The 14,989-nt window shown below is 43.9% G+C and overlaps 1 protein-coding gene across 1 annotated transcript in view; it reads right to left on the bottom strand.

Moving 5' to 3' along the window:
• Positions 1 to 1,280: 1,280 nt before the first annotated feature.
• Positions 1,281 to 14,989, bottom strand: part of LOC137528140 (uncharacterized) — a 22,947-nt gene continuing 9,238 nt past the window's right edge. Inside the window, exons 2-4 of the mRNA XM_068249415.1 lie at positions 11,028 to 11,681; positions 8,025 to 8,107; positions 1,281 to 1,618 (exon numbers count right to left, since the gene is read on the bottom strand). Of these exons, the coding sequence (XP_068105516.1) occupies positions 8,049 to 8,107; positions 11,028 to 11,681 (713 nt within the window). The 3' untranslated portion in view covers positions 1,281 to 1,618; positions 8,025 to 8,048. The remainder of the gene's footprint in view (positions 1,619 to 8,024; positions 8,108 to 11,027; positions 11,682 to 14,989) is intronic.

Here is a 14,989-nt window from a genome sequence, read left to right as displayed (position 1 = left end):
TTCAATTTTTTTTTCCTACACGCAGCTAGCACTTTGCTAGCTGCGTGTGGTACGCGATCGCCGCCGCTACCCGCCGATTTGCCGCTACCCGCCACGCCGAGCCGCCCCCCCCCGACCCCTGCGCAGCCTGGCCAATCAGTTTCAATTTCCTGCTTATTCTGATCGCTTAGCGGCTATCATGTAGCGAGCCCTGGGCTCGCTACATGATTTAAAAAATAAAAATAAAAAAAAAAGTGCTGCGCTGCTCCCTTGCCGCGGGAATTGGACTGGCAAGGGGGTTAAAACCCATGAAATGTATTTGCCCATTTGTCCCGGTTATAAAACGATTAAATTATGTCCCTATCTCAATGTTTGGCGCCAATATTTTATTTGGAAATAAAGGTGCATTTTTTTTCAGTTTTGCGTCCATCCCTAATTACAAGCCCATAGTTTATAAAGTAACAGTGTTATACCCTCTTGACATAAATATTTAAAAAGTTCAGTCCCTAAGGTAACTATTTATGTATTTTTTTTATTGTATTTTGTTTTTATTACAAAAAAAAAAATTGGGGCGTGTGGGAGGTAATGAGTTAATTTTTAATGTATAGCTAATGTATTTGTATGTGAAAAATGCTTTAGGGTGTAGTTTTACTATTTGGCCACAAGATGGCCACAGTGAGTTTTTGTTTATGCGACCTGCAAGGAAGTTCAGGGAGGCTGGGCAACTTTTTTTTTCACAATGATCGCGCTGCTTCTCGTAGAAGCAGCTGATCATTGCGGGGGGCTTAGATCAACGAACGGGAAAGGTTTTTCACGCTCATTGATCTCCGGGCGAGCGGGCGGTGGCGTGCACGAGTGCGGGGGCGCGCGGACGAGTGAGCAGGAGCGGAGTCGGGTACAGATTTCTCCGTCCCTTGGTGGTAACAGGGTGATAAAAGGGACGGAGAAATCCGTACGGCTGGGGGTAAAGTGGTTAAAATCTATCTAGTGTTAATTTGTCAGCTCTTTCTGCTTCTCAACTCAAAGCAGTTCCATTTCAGTATTCTGATGGCTGTATACTAATTGTATGAACACATGGATGTAAACAAAAGATAATTTTGTCACCTCTTCGGATGGGGCCAAGAAGCTTTCAGAAGCTTTCCACTGAAGAACAAAGTGTTGTTTTTAACTGTTTGAATGCTGTCCTGCTACCATTTTTTTTGTGTGGTAGTAGATTTTATGCTGTAATTAAATAATGTTTCAGAATAAAGAGGAGATGCTGAGTTTCAGACCACTTTAATAATTCAACAGCATGTTATTCATGTACTACTTTACCATTTATATCTTTGCAACCCAATGAAAAATACACATTTTATCTATTCAAAAATATGCTACATTTGCATTTCATGATGATCTGATATAGGAAATAGACACAAAAGACCACATATTTTTATTCAGGATAGTCTGGGACAGACTGACATCCATAAAATACAATTATCTCCTAGTAGATAAAGATTCATTATCCTTGTTTCAAAGGTTTCCTCATATATCTCCCAGAATCCTTTGCTGTCTGACGATGACAGCTGAAGGCCAGTATGATGCCTGTTGGGCTGGTTCATAAGATAACAAGTCATCACAAATGAGTGTTTCTGTGTACAATCTGTAAATGGAAACAGAGGCATAGTTTATATGCACCATGGAATTAATACATGTATATTCAAGGCTGGATTTACACTTTTTCTGCCCCAGGCCAAGCATGTTGTAGCTCCCCTTTCCTGTACACTAGTGCCCCTCCCATTCCATGTGCAGCCCCCTCTTCCATGTGTATCATTCATGCACAGCAGCCCCTTCCTTTCATAAAAGGGTACATTGAGTATAATTTCCCTTTTTCATGTTTCGCGTAGAGATTGCCTGAACGGTTCGCCGGAGAACTTGTTCGCGTGAACTGATTCGAGTTTGCGGTGCACCACGAACACTTAGCGATTTTGACCCGCCCCCTATACTACATCATTGGGCTAAACTTTGACCCTCTACACAGTCAGCAGACACATGGCAGCCAATCAGGCTGCACTCCCTCCTGGAGCCCCACTCCCCCTTATAAAAGGCAGCAGCGTCGGCAATGTTCTCACTCTGTGTGCTACTGTATTAGTGAGAGAAGGGAGAGACATTGGAGAGATAGGGAAAGCGATAGTTAGGAGGTCCGTTAGGTTGCTCCTTGCTTATATTTGTTGATGAAAAGCACCCCAAAACTGAACCCCAAAACTGCTCTTTTGAGAGCTAATGTTCTTCTCATGTGTTTTTTGTGTGTGTGTGTGCCACTGACACTCCATATACAGCCCTGTCAGTCGCAGCTAATTGCTGTACTGTGCCAGGCCTAGCACATTCAGTGCATACCTTTCACTGCCGCTGTGTGACTGCACTTTGTATTATACCACCAGAGGTCAGGTCAAAAAAGTGTTCAGTACCTCACCTTTATCAAAATGAATGAGGCATGGATCAGAGGCGGCCTTAGATTATGTGGGGCCTGGGGCGAGTGTCACATGTGGGGCCTAGAGCCATAAGTGTAGGCCATATAACGTATCGCCACGGTTATGGGCTTGTCCGCCTTTAATGCAGTATTAGCAGTATCAGCAGTATAATGCAGCATAACAGCTTCCTAGTCAGCACAGTGTTAAACTGTAATATCACCCACTTAAGCCATAGGTAAACATGGACATTACCTTGCACATTCAGTTGTAACTGACAGCATCCGATATATAACTGACAGCAACTGGTATATTTCTGTTCTGATAAAATATTGTCAGAACTGGAAGGGCTCACTGTAAGAAGAAAATGGGGAGCTTCTGAAAGGAACTGACGGTGAGGTAAGTATGTAATATTCATTTTCAGCTACATCATGTGTTTATTTTAAATATTTTTTCTCAGTTCAGGTTCCATTTAAAGTCACTATGTTGTTAAACATCTAACAACCTGGAAATTCTAAGGTTCATGTTTCACAAAATTCACATTGTTGTAGTAACTTTTTGTCTTGCAATGATTTTTGCTTCTCGTGATACTTATATCTGTGAAGTATCACAGATTTAAAGGAGACATCAGGCAAATTGCTTAAAACAACCTTTTCCGTCCCAGGGACCACGGGGGCGGGGGGGGGGATTTGGGTCGGTGCGCACGACCTAGTGGACAGTGCTGTGCGCAGCCGGTTACGGGGGGGGGGGGGGGGGTGCGGAGGCATAGCTAGCATAGTTGCCCCAGTATAGGGAGTTTAGTTACCCCAGTATAGCTAGTATAGTGCTCTAGTATAGCTAGTATAGTGCTCCAGTATAGCTAGTATAGAGCTCCAGTATAGCTAGTATAGTGCTCCAGTATAGCTAGTATAGTGCTCCAGTATATAGCTAGTATAGTGCCCCAGTATAGCTAGTACAGTGCTCCAGTATAGCTAGTATAGTGCCCAGTATATAGCTAGTATAGTGCCCAGTATATAGCTAGTACAGTGCCCAGTATAGAGCTAGTATAGTGCCCAGTATAGAGCTAGTATAGTGCCCAGTATAGAGCTAGCATAGTGCTCAGTATATAGCTAGTATAGTGCCCAGGATATAGCTAGTATAGTGCCCAGTATATAGCTAGTACAGTGCCCAGTATAGAGCTAGTATAGTGCTCAGTATAGAGCTAGTATAGTGCCCAGTATAGAGCTAGCATAGTGCCCAGTATATAGCTAGTATAGTGCCCAGTATATAGCTAGTATAGTGCCCAGTATATAGCTAGTATAGTGCCCAGTATATAGCTAGCATAGTGCCCAGTGTATAGCTAGTATAGCGCCCAGTATAGAGCTAGTATAGTGCTCAGTATAGAGCTAGTATAGTGCCCAGTATAGAGCTAGCATAGTGCCCAGTATATAGCTAGTATAGTGCCCAGTATATAGCTAGTATAGTGCCCAGTATATAGCTAGCATAGTGCCCAGTATATAGCGAGTATAGTGCCCAGTATATAGCGAGTATAGTGCCCAGTATATAGCGAGTATAGTGCCCAGTATATACCTAGCATAGTGCCCAGTATATAACTAGTATAGTGCCCAGGATATAGCTAGTATAGTGCCCAGTATATAGCTAGTACAGTGCCCAGTATAGAGCTAGTATAGTGCTCAGTATAGAGCTAGTATAGTGCCCAGTATAGAGCTAGCATAGTGCCCAGTATAGAGCTAGTATAGTGCCCAGTATATAGCTAGTATAGTGCCCAGTATATAGCTAGTATAGTGCCCAGTATATAGCTAGCATAGTGCCCAGTGTATAGCTAGTATAGCGCCCAGTATAGAGCTAGTATAGTGCTCAGTATAGAGCTAGTATAGTGCCCAGTATAGAGCTAGCATAATGCCCAGTATATAGCTAGTATAGTGCCCAGTATATAGCTAGTATAGTGCCCAGTATATAGCTAGCATAGTGCCCAGTATATAGCTAGCATAGTGCCCAGTATATAGCGAGTATAGTGCCCAGTATATAGCGAGTATAGTGCCCAGTATATACCTAGCATAGTGCCCAGTATATAGCTAGTATAGTGCCCAGTATATAGCTAGCATAGTGCCCAGTATAGAGCTAGTACAGTGCCCAGTATATAGCTAGCATAGTGCCCAGTATATAGCTAGTATAGCGCCCAGTATATAGCTAGCATAGTGTCCAGTATATAGCTAGCATAGTGCCTAGTATATAGCTAGTATAGTGCCCAGTATATCGCTAGTATAGCGCCCAGTATATAGCTAGCATAGTGCCCAGTATATAGCTAGCATAGTGCCCAGTATATACCTAGCATAGTGCCCAGTATATAGCGAGTATAGTGCCCAGTATATAGCTAGCATAGTGCCCAGTATATAGCTCGTATAGTGCCCAGTATATAGCTAGTATACAATAATTATGCTCCCCCAGCCCCAGTGCCCCGCCCACATTTACTAATTAAAGATTTTTCTGAAACATATACCGGTACATTTCCTTGTTTCATACTCTGATTAGAAACGGAACATGATACCACTGCTTGTTATAAAATACAACATAGAGGTCACCTTGCAGTCCCATGACTTGCAGGCATACAATAATTGATATTCTAAAACTCTACTGTGACCTCTAAAAATTATAATGCATTATTTTCTATATACTGTATATATAGCTTTTAGATTAGTAGCTGTCCGTGAGTACTTCTACAGTAGATCACAATATTAAAAAACAAATAAGGGAGGGACCGAGAGCCCAAAAGGTGCAGTATGTTGTAGTAAGAGAAATGAGAATAAATGTCTCAAATAACACACACAAGTATGGGTCACCTCAAAGGCAACCACTGTGTAGGCAGATGGGGATCATAGGCTTGTCTGCACTCAGGGTAGTAGAAGGATATTGGGGATACACCCTTCCACCAAGGGTGGCCAACAATAGAAATTGAGATCGATGATACAGGGGCACCAATTAGAATAAAAAGATTAAAACTAGTTTAAAAAGGGGTTAATGGTGGACTTACCTCCAAGAAGGCACCAGGCTTTCATATAACAACGGAGACGGCACACAAATGCCCTTAGCAAGTACACTGTATTGTCAGCATACAGAAGCACACGTTTCGGCCCTAGCCCTTCATCGGGTGTTCTACGCCCGAAACATGTTGTGTGCCTCTGTATACTGACAGTACAGTCTACTTGCTGAAGCTATTTGTGTGCCAACTCCGTTCTGTTATATTGCATTGGTGTTGCAGGAGTGGTGTTCCTGCAGGAATCTGGCACTGACACACGGATCTAGAGCCATAGACCTGTAAGGTGAGGAAAGTGTGAACTCCATTTACAGTACCAGGCTTTCTTAGTTTGGACAAGCAGATACTTCACACAATTGCCTGAGAAAGCTGGTACACCCGCAAAACGCCGCCAGTGAAGTTATCTGCTGTTAACTGCTTTTTGTCCACCACTGCATCTTTTCTAAACAATTTTTTAATATGTTATTCTAATAGGAGCCTCTGTATCATAGATCTCAATTTAAATCACAATGGGCATGATTCACAAAGCTTTTTCACCTGTTTTCACCTTATCTATGTTACTTTTTTAAAGAGGAACAAACATACTGTCATTAGGTTACATTAGTTATGTTAATTAAAATAGATAGGTAATATAATCTCTTACCCACCCTGTTTTAAAAGAACAGGCAAATGTTTGATTTCATGAGGGCAGCACTCTTTCTGGTTGAAAGGAGGTGACAGGGAGCATGAGACACAGTTACAACTGCCCTGTGTGCTGATCACCCCTCCCAGTTGCTAGGCAACGTGAATAACAACATAGGAAATCCCATCATGCTTTGCACAGCATCAGGGTAAAAAAGCCCGGGCAGTTTTCTTTGATGGGTGGAGCTTAGCTAAAATGCAGCTAAACATGATGCTTTGGTAAGAAAAACAAAGTTCTGATGCTGTGAAACTGTTAAAGAAACACCAAGCCCTTTCAGTTCTGCTGAGTAGATTTTTAGTCCGGAGGTTCACTTTAAGCTCCGAAAAATATTGAAATGAAGTTAATCAGGAACAACTTATTTTGAGTGATTATTTTGCTTGTCAATGTGCTGAAAGGTTATTTTATTTTATGAATTCGGTGATAAATAAGTCATTTATGAGAAGTTTTGTGAATATAGCCCAATATGTTCAAGAACACATCCCCTAAACATAAACCCTAACACATCTTCTGGAGCACAATTTAATACAAGACAAGTCCTATTTTTGGTGAAACAAGTTACCTCAAAAATGCAGGAAGAGATAGATTATAGTGCAATACTGCTAATAAATATTGCTTGCATGCACACTCTAGTACTGCTAAAACATTTTTATAAAGATTCTTTAACCACTTCAGTACCAGCAGTCTCTGGCCCCTGTAAAGCGGATCCGAGATGAAAAACTAACTATAACAAGTAACTTGTCTATGTATCTTATCTAAAGTTTAGATAGTTTACACAGCAAATCTAGCTGCAAACAGCTTTAATAGAATATGATTATTTCTTCCTGTGATACAATGACAGCAGCCATGTTGTTTGTATACATTACACAGAGGCAGGCTTATCTGCATCTTGAGCAAAAAAATCTAATCCCTCCTCCTCCTCCCTCCTCCCCTCTGCCTCTGAAATCTCTGGCTAGTAATACCTCCCCCTCCTCCTGCCCAGACTGAGCTCTAATGAGTCCTTGCTACTGTCTGAAAGTGCCTTGGCTCTCTGAAAACCTGTGGGTGTGGCTTGTTTAGTTTATAGGGAATTAGAGTATTAAAACAAGAACAAAAAAGTATTTGGGTTGAGGAATGCTCTATAAACAATAGGAAAGGAACACAATTATGCAATGAGTAAAAGTTCATCTCGGATCCACTTTAAGGACCAGAGATCTGCTGGTACAAAAATGGTGCTCACTGACGTCACACCGCATAGACCCGTTGTTCTCGCCATCTGTCGCTCTCCTGTCACTAAAGCCCACTCGCCGTGCCACCGCTATGACAACAGCAGAGCGAGTGAGCTGCAGTGGCGTGAGAGCGGCGTGATCGGTGGTACCGGCGGAAGTGGGCAGTTTTGTTAATTGAAATCTATGCCCTGGCAGGGGGAACAGGTCCCAAACAGGGCGTAGTTTCCAATTACCGTGGTCTGGAAGTGGATAATCTAGAATCGGAGTGGGGAGAAGTTCAGGCAGGGTGCCTGGGCCCACGTGACCTGACAAACGCAGTAGCTGGTCTGTGTTTGGCCAGCATAATCATCTGGTGAGCGGACACCAATGTTATAGAGTGCTGGTGGCGGGGAGTGAGGCACAGCGTTTTCTGTACTGCTGTAGTGTGCATGCAATATTTAATAAAAGCAATTTGCTCCGATCTCTGTTCAGGTTATGCTTGTTTTTTTGAGGTATCTAAACAGAAGAAAAGAGGTCTAGGAAGAAGAAGCCTTCTTTGTGACTGAGTTTCCACGCTATTTGTTGAGCAACCCTCATCATTTTTGGAGACTTAATTTCCTTATTTGTCATCCATTTCTCAGTAAACAAGATATCATGGGAATAAAATAGTCGTCCTAAAAAGGTAACCTTGTAACACTTACAAAACTAGCAGAGACAGTAGAGAATCAGTTGAGAAATACTTGGAAGAGAACCAAGAGAACGATCCCCCACAAAGCTCCATGACCTAAAAAGATAATTAGATGGAAAAATAATTAGTAGAATCCTCCTTTCTTCTAAAAAGTTCAAATGTCCCCCCCCCCCCCCCAAAAAAAAACCCTCACCTGAATGGTTATCCTTGAGAGCTGTACATAGAGGGGTTACAATGCAAGCTCTTTCCCCTTAAAGAGAACCCAAAGTGGTTCCTTGGGGGGCAGATGGGACACAGAGGTATGTTCTCTGCCTTATGACATGCCTCTGTGTCCCCACCCCACCGCTCTCTGCCCCCCCCCCACTGCCGCGCTATAGTCGCCAAAAATTAGCAACAATATTTGTCGTTATCTCGACAGGTAAATACAGGAGAGGTATTCCCTGTTCAAAATGCCCGCTAGGGGCGTTCCTGTAGGGTTTCCAGAGCTGCCATTGAGCAGCTCTCTCTCCCTGGCCGCTCCCCCTGCCGCTCCCCCACTTCCTTGCACGCTGGGAGGGAGAGATCTTTCTCCTTCTAGCATCATGACCCAGAGGTCACGAAAATAAAAAAGTGAGCCAGTGCGGCACACAGGAGCGGCGGAGAGCAGCAGTTTTGGCGGCTACCTTATCCGCTCAGCCCCCTGGATCAGGTAGCATTTTTTAAATTTATTTTATGAGCCCACCTCGGGCTCTCTTTAAGATTCAAGCACTTTGTTGTCATTGTAACACAATGAAATTACTTTTCATGACAACCCCACGGTACATATGAGGAACATGGTGATAGTAACAAATGTAGAAATAGAGGGATTATACAAGTATGCCAGGTATTTCAAATATTTAAACAATTTGTACACAGTGTTAATTATTTCAAAGTGTATTCAAAGTTTATCAAGTTTATGGCAGATAGGAAAAAGCTGTTTTTCAGTCTGTTAGTGTGTGTGCGGATTGATCTAAAATGTCTACCTGATGGAAGGAGCTCAAACAAGGCATTTCCAGTGTGTTGTCCTTGATAATGTTTTGGGCCGTTCTCATACAGAAAGTCTTATACAAGAGTTCCAGTGATTGTAATTCAGTGCCGATAGGAACTTCTGCTGTTTCCTCCCACAACCCGAATACATAATGTTAAGTTAGTTTGATGCCCTCCTAAAAATTAGCCCAAAATTGGGTAGTGAAACTAGCTTATGAGCTCTTTTGTAGAATACACATAGATGGTAGTATCTAATGTGAAATAAACAGCAGCATAAAAAGTATATTAACACACAAGTATTTTTTTGCTTGCTGGTAGTTTAAAATGCATATTATTGTCAAGGGCCCTTATTCAATTCACCTTTTCCCCTAAGTTTTCTCTTAAGAGTTAATTTTTAATCTTTTGTTTCAAATAACTTATAGCACTATGCAATTGAAAAAGTAGGTGGAAAAGTATTGGTGACTTAAATGCAGGGCTAGTCCTCCCATTAGACGAGGTGAGGCGGGTTCTATTAATGCATCAACGTATATTGTCAGGGAGCGGGCGGGGAGGTAGGACTCACCTCTTCCGCGTTCCAGCGTGATTTCCACTCTCGTCACTTCCTGCAACGCCGCCCACTGTACTGTAAGTGGACGGCATTGCAGGAAGTGACGAGAGTGAAGCGCACGCTGGAACGCAGAAGAGGTGAGTCCTTCCTCCCCACCCACTGCCTGACAATATACAATGATACATTAATAGCCGGAGGGGGAGCGCAGATAACAATAACAACAATAACAATAATATTTATATAGCGCTTTTCTCCCTGGGGACTCAAAGCCAGATCGGGGGACTCAGGTGAGGGAGGGCTGCCACTGTGCCCAATACTCCCTTCCTGCTCGCTACCCCCTCCAGGCTACCTATGGGGGGGGGGGGGGGTATTATACTAGGGGGGAGGGGTGCGTCTTTCTTTCAATAATTTGCCTCAGGCGGCAAAAAGTCTAGGACCGGCCCTGCTTAAATGACTTTTTATTGATAAGGTGCGAGAATATCACCTACCGTACTAGAAAAAGTTGCATATGTACCATTGAGATTACTATGGGACTTTTCCCAACCTGTAGCACCAAGCTGTTTGACCTTTCATATTTTTTTTAACAACCCTAAACAATACTGAGCAACCCACATGGATTAAAGGTCCTTCTGCATAAACTCCTCACCAGACCAGCTCTTCTAACAGATGTCAAATGACCAAAGGAGTATTATAAAACTCCTTACATAAAAAAAAAAAAAAATTAACTTTTTTTCCACTGAGGTGTTTTACAGCGTAAATTATTTTGGGTGCTTCAAGAGGAGACTTATGGAATACAGTGTTGAAGATCAACCCTTTCCAGTCTTATGTCGGACTATACCTGATATTGGCCTTTTCCAGCACAGGTCCAAAGTGGGGCGTAGTCCAACATTGGAAAAATATTATGTGAGTGTATATGGGCTGTCACTAGAGGTGATGTTGTTCTTGCCCAGCATGGCTTCACTTTATATGGTTGAAAGTGTTGGACATAGTATGACACTTTGACCCTATCCAACACCATGCTGCGCCCCATAATTACAAAATTATGCTGGCTTGCATGCAGCGGCTGGAGCTCCTCTGAGGACATTAGACGATAACTATGGTAGGATTAGATTGTGAGCCCCTCTGAGGACAGTCAGTGACATGACTATGTACTCTGTAAAGTGCTGCAGAAGATGTCAATGCTATATAAATACTAATATATGGTAGGACATTGGACAATGACTCTGGTAGGGAGTCCATTAGCTCCTCTGAGGATAGTGACAGGATTATGTTCTCTGTAAGGTGCTACAGAAGATGTCAGTGCTATATAAATACATACTAATAATATGGTAGGACATTGGACAATGACTCTGGTAGGGAGTCCATTAGCTCCTCTGAGGACAGTGACAGGATTATGTTCTCTGTAAGGTGCTACAGAAGATGTCAGCACTATATAAATACACATTGATAATAACTTCAACTTACCCAACCTAGATGCTTTATTAGTACCGTGTTGCTTGCTGGCCTGTGGAGTGGGTTTTGGGGCTTTTGTAGTGGTTGCAGGCTTTTTGGTTGTTGTTGCGTTTGCAGGCTTTTTGGTTGTTGTGCTGTCAGTGCCGGAGGTCGTATCCCAAGTTTGCTGAACTTCTACAATAGCGGTCACCTCAGTCTTATTGTTGGAATAAGAGGTGGAAAAAATGTGACTCGTTATAACATTTATGTATGCCGATGCCATGTTTTGAAGCCCCGCAGTCTTGTTGTGGGACACCCCGATCTTACTGTCGTCGGTGTCTATTGTTATGTATGCATCTTCACTTGTTACGTTGCCCGTACAGATCAGCTCCTTCCCATTGTGGACGAGCACAACCAGCTCCGGCTCTTCCTTGCAGGAGGGGTCGGTGCATGTCCGGTCAACCGATGCCGAAAGAATCACTGAGTGTGTTGATGGTGTGACCAGAACTGATTTAATAAAACGTGCGTTCTTGTTTCCTTTGTTTGGTATGCAGATGGTGAGGTTCAGGGTGATAGTCTTATGCTCCTCAGTTGGCTCACTTGGTTCGGTTTCCTCATGACCTTCTTCATCCTTGTTGTCTGATTCCTCTTTTTCTCCAGCTACTTGGTGGCTTTCAGTCCTTACAGCTGGGAAAATACAAAAAAGCCACAAATACATTCAGTTCTTTATGTTGTGAATGACTTAAAGTGTACCTGAGGCAACATGTGACATGATGAGATAATCATGTGTATGTACAGTACAAAACATATTAACAACCATGCTGTTTTACTTGCTTTATTTTGCTGCCTGAAAGAGTTAATTTCTAGGCCTGAAAGTGACAGCTTCTGTCTTATCGGTACCTTGTCAGCAATATAGTAACCATCACCAAGGCTGGATTTATACTTTTTCAGCCACTAGGCCAAGTTTGTTTAAGATCCTCTTCCACGTGCAGCAATACCCCTTCCATTCAACATGTAACCCCCTCTGCCGTGTGTAATGTCTGTATACTGCAGCCCCTCCCTTTCATGTACTGCTTCCTTGGGCATTAGCTTCCCTTTGTCATGTGTTGCAGTGACTGGTATACAGTGTGCAGCCACGCAGATGCAGTAAAAGGTATGCACTGACTGGTATAATACAGTGTGCAGTCACGCAGATGCCGTGAAAGGTATGCAGTCACTGGTATAATGCAGTGTGCAGTCACACAGATGCCGTGAAAGGTATGCAGTGACTGGTATAATACAGTGTGCAGTCACACAGATGTAGTGAAAGGTATGCAGTGACTGGTATAATACAGTGTGCAGTCACACAGATGCAGTGAAAGGTATGCAGTGACTGGTATAATACAGTGTGCTGGGCCTGGCACAGTACAGCAAAATCCAGCTGCGACAGACAGGGCTGAATATATGAAGTGTCAGTCACTGTGGCACAAAAAAAAAAAACACATCAGAAGAACATTAGCTCTCTAAAGAACTGTTTTGGGGTGCTTTCATCAACAAATATCAGCAAGGAGCAAGCTAACTAGAGCCTAACTAATGCTTTCCCTATCTCTCCAATGTCTCCTTCTTCTCTCACTACGGCATGCAGCAGACAGAATGAGAAGATGGCCGACACTGCTGCCTTTCTTAAGGGGGGGGGGGGGGGAGCAGGGTCCAGGAGGGAATGCAGCCTGATTGGCTGCCATGTGTCTGCAGACACATGTGGTATAGGGGGCGGGTCAAACTCGCTATGTGTTCTCTGTTCGCCGCGAACATGTACCGCTGAGAACCGCTCGGGCCATCTCTACAGATAAATAGCGGAGTCAACTGGGATAGGTCCGAGGGACCTAACAGACTACAGGGGGTAGAAGAAGCCCCAATAAGTAAGACTTAACTTTTTCCTTTGTCTCAGGGTTTGTTTTAAAGGATCATTATTGTAAAAAAATAAATAATGTAAACTTTAAGCTCTATGTTTACTCATATGTATAAGATCCACATTTCCTTCTTTGTTTCTTTCTTCCTATGCTGCTGTCATTTACAGTGGGCATTATCTATTTTTTGATAGCCCCTGAGGAAGTGCATTAGCAAAACCGGTAGGACCGGGTGGACAAAGACAAGTGCAGCAGCAGTGTCTGATAGATGCCTTTAGGTGTATTGGGTACCTGTAACACAGGCCTGGATGTGGGTACACATTTTTTAAGCTATGGACCATTTTTAGAGATTAACCACTTCCCTACCACGCTATTTTGTGCTGATCTGTGCTGCGTGGGCTCTCCAGCCCACAGCACAGATCAGGTTGCAGCCAGGCCGATCAGACTTCCCCCCTTTTTTCCCCACTAGGGGGATGTCCTGCTGGGGGGGTCTGATCGCCGCCGGCTGCTTGCGCTTGCGGGGGGGGGGCTCTTCAAAGCCCCCCTCCGCAGCGCTTCCTGGCCTCCTTCCCCTTCCCTCCCTCTCCCTCCCCCTGTGAGCGGCGCAGGACGGATTTCCGTCCTGCGCCTGATGGGATAGGCTTTAGCCTATCAGATGCCGGTGATCCCTGGCCAATCAGAGGCCGGGGATCACCGATCTCCTCTACGGCGCTGCTGCGCAGCAGCGCCGTATACATGTAAACACCGGGGAAGATCTTCCCCGTGTGTTTACATTTACCCTGCGAGCCGCCGATCGGCTCGCAGGGTGTTCACGGAGACACCCTCCGGGAACTGACATGGAACGGCACTTCAGGATTCAGGGGCGTGTATATACGCTCCGAGAATCCGGAAGTGGTTAAGATTACGTTTTAATACTACGGTCTTTGAAGTGGCTTTTACTTTATTGTGACCTGTAATGTGACCTTACTGGGAAGATGGGGTAATAGAGAGTATGATCACTCGATCGACCTGATCTAAGGCCCGGTTCACATTAGTGTTCGCTATCCGGATTTTCCGGATCTGATCCGGATTTTCCGGATCTGATCTGGACCGCATACTGTACAAACGGAACATACGTTCCGCATAGCAATGTAAAGTCTATGCGGACGTTCACACGCGTCCGTTCCGTACGTATCGGAGCCGGATCGGATCCGGACTCCGGACTCTTTTCCAACATGCGCTATTTTTTGGGTCCGGATCTCCGGCCCACGCACCCGGACCGGAGCCGGACCTGAGCCTGACAGCACCATCAGGAACACAGAAACCAATGGGAAACGGAAGGCACAGAACACACTGCCTACAAAAACCTGACATTCTACTCCACTTCCTATGCGTATCCAAGCGGCCATTTCGGATGGGGACACATGGGCCAAGCATGTCTGGAGTGGAGCAGCAGTGACAGACGTGCTGGAGCTGTTTGGCAAAATGTCGGAGGTGGAGGTGAGGCCTACAGCGGAGGAACCTGATTCTACAGGTGCACCAGGTGCACCTTCTGCTGACCCCAACATTTTTTTCTTAAAATTTCGCTATTTTTTGCCCACGGATCCGGATGGCAGCCTAATGCATGCCTGATGCAAACGGACCGGATCCGGATCGGAACCGTACGGTTCCGATCCGGATCAGGTCCTGATCCGATCAGGATCCGATCAGGATCCGGTCTGTTTGCATGGCAAAATGCAAGTGTGAACGTTCCTTAAGGTATCTGGTAAGTCTCTTTTTACATTTTGGTGAGTGATTGGTGAACCAGCGCTTGGAAGATTTTCTACTGATTTTTTTTTTTGAGGACTGGACTTTGGGGACTGTGCTTTTAACATAAAATTGCTTTTTTTTTTTTTTTTTTACAATATTCTTTTATAAATTATTTAGTCACTGTTTTCCCATTGTAAAATCTTTCTTCTTCCAATTTACATTCTGACCTTTATCACTGGTGGTGACATATTTAGTTCTGCCAGATGATCTCTGCATAATGTTTGTTTACTGAGACTTCTATGCAGAAAGGGAGATATTCCTTGCTTGGTACTTTCCCACAATGCAACAAGGTTCACAGACAGGAAACTGTCAGGACCAGGG

The sequence above is a fragment of the Hyperolius riggenbachi genome, chromosome 8, assembly GCF_040937935.1.
Source record: "Hyperolius riggenbachi isolate aHypRig1 chromosome 8, aHypRig1.pri, whole genome shotgun sequence".
NCBI classification, from domain to species: Eukaryota; Metazoa; Chordata; class Amphibia; order Anura; family Hyperoliidae; genus Hyperolius; species Hyperolius riggenbachi.
This window is presented reverse-complemented; position numbering and strand designations above follow the sequence as displayed.